The 13,619-nt window shown below is 35.9% G+C and overlaps 2 protein-coding genes across 2 annotated transcripts; both read left to right on the top strand.

Moving 5' to 3' along the window:
* Positions 1-1,944: 1,944 nt before the first annotated feature.
* On the top strand, positions 1,945-4,251 carry LOC145278254 (uncharacterized). The gene has a single exon (XM_080130544.1). It carries the CDS (start codon positions 1,945-1,947, stop codon positions 4,249-4,251), a length of 2,307 nt encoding a protein of 768 aa, XP_079986670.1.
* Positions 4,252-4,971: 720 nt separating this feature from the next.
* On the top strand, positions 4,972-7,053 carry LOC145278253 (uncharacterized). The gene has a single exon (XM_080130542.1). It carries the CDS (start codon positions 4,972-4,974, stop codon positions 7,051-7,053), a length of 2,082 nt encoding a protein of 693 aa, XP_079986668.1.
* The last annotated feature ends 6,566 nt before the right edge of the window (positions 7,054-13,619 follow it).

The raw sequence follows: 13,619 nt of genomic DNA, 5'->3' as shown, positions 1-13,619 counted from the left end.
CCGACGTAATACGCATATGAACCGATTAAAAATTGAACAATAAAGATGAGTGTAGAAATTTTTCAATTTTGACTTTATTTAACCCCTTAAAAACTATTTTAACCAGCTTAAGACCGATGAAAGAACGGTCCATAAAAATCCAATCACTTTAGCGCCGCTCTGCGACTTTTAGTTTCGGAAAATATAGTTTGAAAATATGGCGATAGTCAGATAGATAGATATACTTTTAGGTGCTAATGCACTTACTGATCCGCGCTATTTTTTTTAATCGTATTTCCAAGTTTAATTAGTTTTATATTTTTTTATTCAATTGTAAGGTTAAAGTACAGAATAGGTACAAAACACCCTCCTCTCCCCATGTTAAGAATGGCTTTTTAAATAATAACGTTATTATTTCAGCACGGATCAATAAATGCATGAGTATCGACTTTTATATATTAGATAAATGTTATCAAAAGCAAGATAGGTTATTTTTCTACCTTACTGGAAAAGTTTTTAGTGTTTTTATTTAATGTAAAATGTTTATTCGGTTAGAAAAGCAAGTAATATTTAGCGCTTCCAAAAAATAAGAAAAAAATGGCCGCGTGTCTGTTTACATCTTTGAAGTTTTTACAATCACTTAAAAATAATAAATAAAACACTATATAAAAATAAATAAAACACTATAAAAATAATAAATAGAAACCCACCCAATAAATGTCACGGTAACATTTATTCGGTGGGTTTTTACCACCATTTTGTTTTCTTTCTTTTTTTTTTAAGTTTTTGATGAGACTTCAAAGACATAGCGATTTTTGAAAACAGCATGGTAACCTAAGTACATGTTTTTAATTTGAATCCATGAAATTATTAATTTTAAGGAGTATGATGAAAAATATATCAACGAAAAAATTCAATACGTCTGTTTTAAAATATTTTCTTAAAACGTTTTTTTTTTATAACTATTTCTATAAATTTAATAATGGATATAGACACTGCAATAAAAAAATTGGTACTCATGCAGAGTGATCCGTGCTGAAATAACATTATTATTTAAAGAGCCATTCTTAACATAGGGAGGGGAGGGCGTTTTGTATCTATTCTGTACTTTAACTTTACAACTGAATAAAAAAAACCCCATAAAACTTTAAACTTGGAAATACGATTTAAAAAATAGCGAGGATCACTCTTTGCATTAGCACCTGTTGAGAAGACTTGAAGCACTTACCTGCGACTCTCAGGAAGAGTGGCAGCAAAAACCTTTTGTGTGGGCGATGCCTCTTTTTATATTGGTAGATGTTACATTTAACTTATTTGATTGGCTAACTGGATTATAAGAGGGGTGGAGTGAACTGAATTTTGGTGGTGATTTCAGTTTGGGATTGGAGTTGAAGGAAATTGAATCGTTACCCTTATTACCAGACCGACAAGGTTCTACAATTTTTACCTAGTCACAGGTCGCAACAAACCATTGTTGCAAAATCCTTGTTAACCTCTACCTTTCAGTGGAGAAATTTTCCACACTTTGCAACATTGATCTGCAGACCTTGTGCATTTTTTTCCCCCCTTTTTTTCTTCTGTTATTTTTTTATTATTATGGCCGCGGAACAAATGTCTTCCCTTGAGGATTCCTTAGGAATGCAAGAAAAACCGGATCACCTTCTTGAGGCCCTTTTGGATACGGAGGAAAGATATAAAAACATTATCGGATACACATTAGAAAAATTAAAGAAAAGAGTCGCAGTGGATGCATGTGCCTTGAAGAACACCACAGACAACATAAACGAGTGGCTTTCTAAAGTAGACCAAGTTCAGGAAAACTTGGTTAAATTCCTTCCTAGAGATAGGGTGGCACCGCATGCTTATGACCTTATCAAATTCAAAGAGGAGGTGAAAAGAGATTTACAAAACTTAACTGCAGAGGTTCACAAGGATGATTCTCCTCCCTTCATGCTCCCAAATGTAATGCAGCCATCTCAAGTTGACACCTCTATGTTTAGGCCTAAGGTCAAATGCCCTAGTTTTGATGGCCTGGACTTTGAGAACAAATTTGCATTGAGAGATTTTCTCACTAGATTTGACTATTGCACTTCGGGATTAAAATCAAGGAGAGAAAAATTAACCTACCTCAAGACTTGTGTTACGGGACGTCCGTTTCGGCTAATACATCATCTAGAGGAGACATCCAATAATTATGATGCCGCAATAAAAATTCTTAAGGATAATTATTGGGATGAAGAGGGCATTAGAGAGGAGATATTCTCTAGCCTATTCAAACTGTCCACCCGAGGCAGGTATGATATTGAATACCTTAAAAACTATTTGTCTCAGGTTAAATACGAGTTGTCGGAATTGGACTCTATGTTGGGATATGGATTTATGGAAAGAAATTCAGGCGGAGGGGCATTAGCGGCTCATATACTGTTCCAAAGACTGCCCAACCGTCTTAAGGAAGAATTAGTGAGGTCTGTAGGGGCACCGCATCCATCTTTAACTTCTATTTTAGATACGGGCATCAGGATCTTAAAATCCTGGAAGGCTGCACTCCCTGAAGCAAACCAGAGAGATTTGGATTATGGTAGCTCTCGTAGATACATTCATCCAGACAGAAAACCGGAGACAACAACACCAACATTGGAGAACTTCCATATCCAGGAGAGGCATAAAACCTGCAACCTTTGTTTGAGGGATGGTCATTCCACTCAAGTTTGTGAAGAATACCATACATTTCCTCAAAGATGGCGTCGTTGTCGAGAACTCGGACTATGTTATAGGTGCACAAGTAACAATCATTTCAGTGATTCGTGTCCCTGTAAAAGAAGCCCTAAGGGCAATTGTGAGCGATGTTCAGCCCAGGACCATACCGCAATCATGTGCCCTATGCCATATACATCAACAAATGAATGTATCAATACCAGTTTGGGTGAGCAGCAGTGTATTTTGCCGATTACTACCATCGTACTACAAAGAGGGGACAAAGCTGTGAAGCTGCGATGTTTGATAGACACGGGCAGTCAAAATTCGTACTTTAGTGGAAGAATTTTGCAGGATCTGGCTTGTGACCCAAGATCTGTCTCAGAGGTAAACCTTGAGATTGTGACGTTTCTAGGAAGGAAAACCTGCAATTTTCAGCGACTTACCACAACAGTGGAGTTGACGCCAGGGGTAAAGCGGCAGCTACCTATCCTTATTGACAAGGAATTAGACATCATTCATACAGTGGAGCATTTGCCGATTGTGGTCGAGAACCTTACGAAATTGGATTACACCCTGGATACAGATTTAGGAAGAAATGCCAATATAACTTTGGAAGGGTTAATAGGGGTAGACCTGTTACAATTTATGGAACCCCTACAAATGATAAAATGTATGAATGGGAAAGCTTGGCTTTCCCCACGAGGAGTGATACCTTTTGGGGATCCCAGGAATTTCATGTTTCCTCACCAAATTAAAACGATCCAACGCAAGGTTCCAGTTTATGGAGAAGTCATGAGAACTGTTAAGTGTCCGACCTCCATTGTTAATAGTGTTCTTGACGTGTGTTCTTCTTATTCGGACCCCTATAAAGAAACTTTTGAGGACAGTACTGTAGAAAGAGGTCTGGAGTGGATTTACAGTGTGGAGTCTTTGGGGCTATCAGAGAATGATACCTTGTCCGACTATGATGCCCAGAAGGTAGAGGAGTTTATGAGAAATATAGAGTTTAAGGAGGGACGGTACTGGGTGCAGTTACCGTGGCACACTGATAAATTAGCTCGGGTGCGCTCTAATCACCAAGTAGCCCTCAAGGTGTTAGATAGGGTGGTACACACTCTGGAAATGAAGGGCCTCTATGAGGAATATTTAGAGGTTTTTGCCGAACAAGAGGCAGAGGGCATAATAGAACCCTTTCATTGTTCACCTAAACAGTTCCATAAACATGTTTGGATCCCTCATCGACCAGTCTTTAAATCCGATAGCATAGCAACTACTAAAATGCGACCAGTCTTCAACTGTTCATTGAAGGTCAAGGGAGGAGTATCCTTAAACGAGGCTGCATACCCAGGGGTAAATTTAACCGGAAACATGTTAAATCTAACTCTACTCTTTCGGACTAATAGATATACATTATTGGGCGACATCAGGAAGGCATTTCTGATGATTAGATTATCAAAGCAATCTGATAGAAATAAGTTTTGCTTCTTTCTAAAACGGGATGATCATCTGGTATGTTACCGTTATACGACCATCATCTTCGGCTTTAACGCAAGCCCTTTTATATTGAACGAATAATTCGGAAGGTGTGTTGAGAAAACTATATCATGAAATAAAGGAAAGATTGAAGAAAGGAGGATTTGATCTTCGATCATGTAACACCAATTGCCCAAAGCTACAGGAATTTATGAGGAAGGATGAGACTTTGACAACTCACAGTTGTCCATGGGAAAAGGTTCTGGGTTACAGATATGACCCAGAGTCGGACTCCATCAGCCTAGTCCAGCGAACTTGTGACCCCAACTTAGCAACAAAACGTCAAATACTATCAGCCGCATCCAGTGTATTTGACCCATTGTCTTTATGTCTCCCAGTCACCATTCAAAGTCGCATATTGGTGGGAGAAATGTGGAAGGCTAATATTGATTGGGATGATCCCATTCCAAAGGAAATGCAGGAAAGGTGGAGATTACTAGCTAGTGATTTGTCGGTACTTCATTCGTTATCGTTTAGAAGACAGGTACTTGATAGCGATACTGTTGCGGATTTGTACATATTCACAGATGCCTCAAAAAGGCATATGGGTTTTCTGTATATGCAGTTCAGGGAGGTATATCTTCTCTGATTTTTGCTAAAGCAAAGGTGGCACCATTAAAAGCTAAAACCTTGCCAACGCTGGAACTATTAGCAGTTTTTTTGGCAATTAAATGTCTTAGTAATATCTTGAGAGCCTATCAAGGAACGAAATTTGGAAGTTTGTATTTGGCTGTAGATGCCCAAATTGTACTCACTTGGCTGATGTCCAAGCAGACGAGCCATAAAAACATTTTCACGAAGAATCGCCTCAAGGATGTGACACAGATGGAAGAAGTGATACTTGCAAATTACAACCTTGCTATCAGGTATAAATATGTGCCTTCCAATCAGAACCCTGCGGACCTAATGACTAGGGGACTGACAGCAGCTAAATTTAAGGAAAATTTCTCTTTTTGGAGTGCTGGACCAAACTGGTTGTCTGGTGGAACTGTCTGTTGGCCTGATAGTACTTTGGATTGTCTTAGTGCAGACAACCAGCAAATAGTTCGTACGAACTTGTTCTACACCTGTAATGAGAGCTGGTCTCAGCCTATCGTCGCCTTTGACAGATTTTCGTGTTTTAACAAACTTCTACGTGTGGTCTCCAGAGTCTTCGAATTTATATCCAAAGCAAGGGGCAAGGAACTGGACTATAAACAGGCTGCTGCTGACTACTTGTTCAAGACAATGCAACAACAGGCATTTCCCCTTGAATTGAAGTTCTTACGTGCACCTCATGATAAACCCATTCCGAACCTTGTGAGTCAGTTAAACCTATTTCTGGACAAGTCTGGTGTCGTCCGCTCCAGAGGCAGGATCAAAAAAAATTTTACTCTACAATATGAGGTTTTAAACCCTGTATTGCTCGGGAAGAATCATCCCTTGACTAATCTAATTGTGAAGGATCAGCATGAGAGGGCTAAACACTTGGGTGTGCCGGCTACACTTAGTAGAATCAGGATGTCAGGATTTTGGATACCTCAAGGCAGACAGGCTGTGAAGGGAATATTGAAGGACTGCTTTATTTGTCAGAAAATCAACTCGATACATTTTCCGTATCCTAAGATGACAGACCTGCCTAAACATAGAGTAAATCTGATAAGGCCATTCTTACATACAGGAATAGATTATACAGGACACCTGTGGGTTCAAAACCAAAATCTTCAATCTAAGGTTTACATTCTCATATTTACGTGCTTGGAAATCAGAGCGGTGCATTTAGAACTGGTTGAGGACATGACAGTACACACATTTATACTGGCCTTCATCAGGTTTTCAAACATGTGGGGCTTGCCTTCTCACATATATAGTGACAATGCAAAGTCATTTCTTGCTGGAGTTAGTTTACTAAATCAGGCCCTAACTTCTTCCGAATTTGATGAAAAATTTGGGCAGTATAATATAAAGCATGTTAAGATCCCTCTTCATTCGGCTTGGTATGGAGGAGTTTGGGAACGCATGATTAAAACATTAAAGGAATGCCTCTATAAAACTGTTGGAAGGTCTATTTACAGTCAATCTGAGTTGTGGACAGCCATTTCAGATGTCCAACGGGCAGTGAACAATAGACCGTTAACCTATGTGAGTTCGAATGACTCTGGATTGGAGGTAATTACGCCCAATCACTTCCTGCGCCCAGATCAAAACCCTGGACTTCTTCTTAGAATGGAGATTCAACCAATTAATGAAGGGGAACTGCCGTCCAGACAGATATTGTTGGAATCTTTGAAGAACCGGGATGAGCTGCTCAAGGAGTTTAAACGGATATGGAACGAGGATTACTTACTCTCTCTTCGAGAACGTAAACAAGATCGTTATCCAACTATATCTAATAAGGTACGACCTGGAGATATTGTGACGATAAAACTTCCAAACAAGTCTCGACCCTTCTGGGCATTGGGGAGAGTAGAAGAATTGTTTCCGGGAGACGATGGTATGGTACGGTCGGCACAGATACGACGGGGTGATGGGAGTGTGAGAACATATTCTCTTAAACATCTATATCCGCTAGAACTACATGCGGAATATGAACCACAAGAGGATGGTCCGGAACCTAGTTATGATGACTGGGAGTCCATAGAAGGAATTTCTTGGTCAGAAACCAGTTTTGAGGAACCCACTTTAGTACAGGAGAGTGAGCAGGTTTGGATTTGTCCCGGATGTAATAAACCTGATGACGGATCGGCCATGATCTGCTGTGATCAATGTGATAACTGGTTCCATTTTAGATGCGTTGGGATCAGTGCAGCTCCGCCAGATGAAAAGGATTGGGTTTGTCACCACTGCTCTGGGGATCAAGAATGAGGAATATGTATATTGAGAAGGCTTTACAAAATCAATAACAATTGATTTTGTTTTCTGTTGAGTGGGAGGGTGTTGAGAAGACTTGAAGCACTTACCTGCGACTCTCAGGAAGAGTGGCAGCAAAAACCTTTTGTGTGGGCGATGCCTCTTTTTATATTGGTAGATGTTACATTTAACTTATTTGATTGGCTAACTGGATTATAAGAGGGGTGGAGTGAACTGAATTTTGGTGGTGATTTCAGTTTGGGATTGGAGTTGAAGGAAATTGAATCGTTACCCTTATTACCAGACCGACAAGGTTCTACAATTTTTACCTAGTCACAGGTCGCAACAAACCATTGTTGCAAAATCCTTGTTAACCTCTACCTTTCAGTGGAGAAATTTTGAAAAATTGAAAAAATATAGAGTTGTACAATTCGAAAATTATAAATCCGATTAAACAATTGTTAAACAACAAATATTAAATATACACTAACTCCACTACATGGATGAAGTTTAGTAGTTTCAGCATCAGAAAAATAAAATTCTCAAAATTTACTTTTTTTTTTCATGGAATTACTTTTTTTTTAAATTAAAGTATTGAAAAAACTTGAAGCACTTACCTGCGACTCTCATGAAGAGTGGCAGCAGAAATCTTTTGTGTGGGGTGATGACTCTTTTATATTGGTAATTGTTACGTTTAACTTATTTGATTGGCTAACTGGATTATAAGAAAGATGGAGTGAACTGAATTTTGGTGATGTTAAGTTTTGGATTGGAGTTGAAGGAAATTGAATCGTTACCCTTATTACCAGACCGACAAGGTTCTACAATTTTTACCTAGTCACAGGTCGCAACAAACAATTGTTGCAAAATCCTTGTTAACCTCTACCTTTCAGTAAAGAAATTTCTCCACAAAACAAACTGAAAAAAAAGTGCTAGTGCAGAGAGTGATCCGCGCTATTTTTTAAATCATATTTCCAAGTTTAATTAAATTTTTTTTTTATTCAATTGTAAGGTTGAAGTATAGAATAGGTACAAAACACCCTCCCCATGTTAAGAATGGCTTTTTAAATAATAACATTATTTACATCCGGATCACTCTCTGCACTAGTACAAAAAAAAAAGATAAAGATTTTTTTGGTGAAAGAGCCCTGGTAGACCACTGAAGTTGCCTTTTAGGTTTATCTGAGTTTGTTTCAGGTGTATTCGGGTCTGTTGCCAACGAATATTACATTTAAAATTATCGTTGATAAGAACTGTTTGCAACATTTATTATCATGAAATTTACTAATAGTTTTCTCTTGTGTTTTTCAAATTTCGGTTACGACGGGAAAAATTGGTTATTGGGCATGTTCAGTAACAGCTGAGGTTCAGTTTTTCCTGCAAAGAAAAATTGTTTTCAAATTTTCATATGTAACATTTTCTTTCCAAATTAAAAAAAAAAGTTAATTTTGTTTCAAACTTAAATAAATATAAAAAAGAACTCTTTACCGTCATTACAAATTTAACTTCCGCCCCCCCCCCAATTTTTTACCAAAAATTAAATTTACATTTTTTTGGTAACTTTTCTAAAAAAAAGAAAAGTTTTGCACTTCCAAATTTTCACATGTAATATTTTCTTTCCAAATAAATTTTTTTTTACCATCATTACAAACATTGGATAGTGAATTTGTTAATAAAACTCGAGTAACCCTAAAAAGCAATTTTTTAAGTCTTCCGGTGGTCAACCAGCGCATTTTCACCGAATTATTTTTTAAGAGAGAATTTCCTTCTTTATTAAAATAATAATAAACTTTAAACTTACCCGGCTAGATTTTGTTGTTGTAAATTTTTTTCGCTTGAAAGCATTTGTCCATTTATCGCGTAAATCGTTATCGTCAGGGAATTTAAATACGCTAACTTTGGAACCGCCAGCATAATTACCTTTGCATAACGGCACACAATAACTCGGCATTTGTAAATAAAAGCAAACAAACTGGCACGTAAATATTAGAACGAGGATTATAACAAAATAGTTTCTCGATTTCCAAAACGTGACTTCAATGTAAACTTCCCGAGTGATGTCACGTTTAATATCTTGGTGGTATTACCTCTTAGAGACCTGGGACAAGCAGATTTTGCAATCACATTCATGCTTAAATGTTCTTTTTTATTTTGACTCAATAAATCACCTATCATATTTTTGTTTAGCCCCTCTCTCGGCCTGCATATAAATTTTGGGAGATTGAACCCTCTACTGCAATTGAAGTATTCTTATGCATAAAACCGTGGTGGTTCATGCGTTCTGTCATTTTTGCCATCCGGATGTCTCCCTTGAATACCTTGCGACAATGTATCAAAGACCGTAAATCTCACGGCCGACATATCCTTTCATATAAGTGTATATATATATATATATATATATATATATATATATATTGGCAGGTTATTATTCAAACATCTGGTTGAACACGACGGAGTTATTCTTTTTTCCGATCTTAATGGATAATTTTTTCAATTTGCCGGGCAGTCTTTTTAATTTCAATAGGTAACTTATACAGAATGACGCCTGTTAGCAAAAGGAAAGGGGGGGGGCAGATCAAATGAACAGGAGTCTTACCGCATGTGTGTCGGGCGAAGGCTAGGCGAAAGAGAGAGAAATCAAGATGGCGCCCATAGGTTTAAAAGGTGTGCGCTGGCGGAAGTCACGGAAAATCACGCGGGAAGAATGTATAAATGGAGTTGACAGGTTAGATCAGGGAGAGAGATAGACGAAGTCTGGTGCCAGTAGTGATAGCAAACTCGGCGGTTGTTTGGATTGAAAAGACGATTTTTTTTTTTTTTTTTTTTTTTTTTTTTTTTTTTTGTACTAAACTAGAAACAAAGGTTGTTTTTCGACCATATTCTTCTCGGGCGCTTTCTATCGGTGCATAGTAACAGCATTTAATAACTAATTAGAAACTAAATAAATAAATTATGCAATGAGAAAATAAAATAAAAATAATTCGACCCAACCTTTCGGCACCAAACTTTATAACCAATTAAAAAAAAAAACTATAATTACACCAAGCCTCATAGAAAATAAAAACAACAATCGCTCCTGAAGATAATCGGATGCACCGATAGAAAGCGCTCGAGAAGAATATGGCCGAAAAACTACCTTTGGGCGTCATTCTGCATAAGTTACCTGCTGAAATTAAAAAGACCGCCCGAAAAATTGAAAAATTATCCATTAAGATCGTAAAAAAGAATAACTCCGTCGTGTTCAATCAGATATGTCTGAAATATATGTGTGTGTATATATATATATATATATATATATATATATATCAAAGCACTAGATTAAATACGAAACAGTTTTCTGACTATTTTTCTGTTGATTTTTCTCTATTCACTTGGTAAGTTGTGTATTAGGTTGCCGAGTGATTTTTGTCGGCCATTTTCCTCTAGCACATTCGATCCCTAACAGACGACTTTAATCAAAATAACTAAATAAAATTAAACCGCTAAATAAAAACCAAACTAAAATTAATTACATATAAAAAGGCAACAGAAAAAGTCTTTTTAACAACAACATTGATTCTGACGTCGATCAATGATCGAAAGCGCTAGAGACAAATGGCTAACAAAAAACCACTTGGCAACCTAATACACAACTTACCAACTGAAGCGAGAAAAATACACGGCAGATCAGAAAAAAATCAACAGAAAAATTAAAAAGAAAAAAAAACTCTGTCATATTTAATCCAATATGCCTTGCTAACGACATGCTGCTAAAATACACACAAATATTTATCTATCTATCTAATATACATATATATGTATGTATAATAATTAAACTTAAATCGGCTTGCTTGCTTTGGTGTTTAAACCGTCCTTCCGGTTGCGGTTCCGGTTTAAGGATTCGGTTTAGGATCTCCGGCTTCGTGCAAACAAACGATATAGACGATATTTATTAATTAACGACAAATAATGATAAGACAATTGTTTAAAAGAAATAAATTTTAAAAATGATTAATTTATGTAATTAAAAAAACAAATTTTTCTTTGTGTGTGATTAAAACATATTTCTTCTCCGGTTTCGGTGTAAAAGTCCGGTTTAAAATCTTCGGTTTCGCGCAAATACTTGATACATACAGCCGATATAGGCAAGATTTATTAATTAACAACAAATAACGATAGACAAAACAAAGTATTTTTGCATTTAACGACCTGCGCTGAAATAGTAACGTTATTATTTAGAAACCTATTATTTAACGGTGGGGGGGTACGGTGTTTTGTAACTATTCTGTACTTTCAACTAACAATTTACTAAAAAAAAAAAAAAAAGATATCGTAAAATTTGAATTTAACTTGAAAATATTATATTAAAAAAAATAGCGCGTCGTTAAATGCAAAAAACGATTTTTTAAAAAACCGTAAATAAATAGATAAAAAATACTACGGGGGATGCAGATCGAACTTTTCTCAAAGTGAAAAGTCGCAAAAAAAAAGCAAACAAAATAATGGTGGGGAAAGTGGCTAAAAGAGCCAATGTCAAATCTGGGCTGTAAATTGGTTCTGAAAATGGGGGATCGATTTACTAGAATGTTGTATGTGAAATCGAACTCCTCCCTAATCTTTAAATATTGATTTTAAAAAATTATAATCTGGTGGATTAGTGTCCAATAATCCGCAGAAATAGTTGAAAAAATACGAAAAGGAAATAATTGTAAGGTGCTGCTGATTGTTCAGGTGCACCTACATATTTTTTTAAAGTATTTTCTTTACCCAAGTTGTGCGTTATTAAAATTAGAACTTGATTTAAAAAAAAAAAAACTGCGGTTTTCGTATCCAAAATTGTTTATTGATGATTATTTAATTTGTATTTTTCGTTGCAAGATGGAATTGTCTTCAAACAAAGCAAATATGTTTATTTACTGTAAAAAAAAACTATATGATCAATTTACATATTTAAAAATAATATTTGTTTTTTTATGACCTAACTCAGCATATTTTGTCTCCTAAAATGAAATAAAATCTACTTTTTTGGCTAATACGTTTCAACAGCCTTTAAAGGTAATATAAAAGAAAAAAAAAACATTTTATCGTGGGGGATCATTTTTCTATATAAATTTAACGTAAAATGAAATCCTACTTATTGGCGACGTTGCGAGACATATAACTGTTAGCATTTTTTCAAGCTTGGTGGAGAGGGTGCGGGCAATAAAAGGGAATGTGGTGGTGTGGGGATCATAAGTTCCAAACATTTTTAAAATACGTAGGATCACTTCAAAACGTGTGTGGGGAGTGGAGACATTTTATTTTTTTTTTTAAGATTTTCTTTGAAAAGATCTCACCGTTAAATATTACTTATTCAGTTAATTATTATTTCCTCATAGTTTTAAGGCTGTTGACACACAAAAAAAATCTAGGGTGGACTCCCCCTCTTTATATGTTTTCTTTTCGTTTTCTTTTCAATTTTTTTCAACGGATTACACCCCTCTTATATAAAGGATATTTCATTTAATCTAAGGGCAATGATGTTAAGGTCTTTATTATCCAATTTATTCCTCACTGTTTTCACTGGTTGCCATGTTTGTTTTTGTGCGCGCATGCATTCAATTTTTTACACGCGCTAGGAATTGCGTATTGTTTTCACTGGTCAGCACATTTGTGCGTATTCAATTTTTGCGCGTTTATACATTAACTCGTTATACTCACTTGCACTTTTATATGTTAATTCTGTATACTCACTATTCCATAGCTAGCCATAACATATATTGACTCAACGACTCACGAATAGTCTAGTATATATATATATATATATATATATATATATATATATATATATATATATGATTGCAACGTTTTGTCAGACTAGTGCCACTCCCTCAGACACTTAAAGTCCATGAGCCCTAACATAATTTTTATTTAGTGGTATCGGCGAATTCACACACTCAAGCAGACATGACACTGAAGACGGCCATTGCTATATATACATATATATACGTACACACATACACACACATATATCCATAAACATACACACACACATATATATATATATATACATACGTACATAATACATATACATACACACATGCATGCATACACAAATACATACGCATATATGCACACACATATGCAAATACAAACACACATATACATACATATACACATACAAATACGTACACATATATGCACATATACACATACATTTAACTACATATACATACATATCTATGCATTTATACACAAACATACACATGTGCATAGATACATATGAATACATACACAGACCAGCATATATATACATATATACATACAAACACACACAAACATATATGCATAAATACATACATATACACATCAATATATATACATATACATACACATGTACATATATAAACATACGTACACATATACGTGCATACACACACGGATACATATAATGATGGCAGATCAATTATTACATGCTTCCAGCATTTCAAGCCTACAAGCGTCACAACTTTTCCATTGCTATAGGACTATTTTTATAAACAAATGCCCGAGAGAGTATCTATACAAAGATGATGTTACAGAGATTTAGCTTTGTACGACAGCTAAATCTCTCTCTCTCTCTC

This window comes from Euprymna scolopes, chromosome 6 (assembly GCF_053919585.1).
Source record: "Euprymna scolopes isolate OS-2025 chromosome 6, ASM5391958v1, whole genome shotgun sequence".
In the NCBI taxonomy this organism is placed as follows: domain Eukaryota; kingdom Metazoa; phylum Mollusca; class Cephalopoda; order Sepiida; family Sepiolidae; genus Euprymna; species Euprymna scolopes.
The sequence above is the reverse complement of the archived record's forward strand: the minus strand, read 5'-3'. Positions and strand labels throughout refer to the sequence as shown.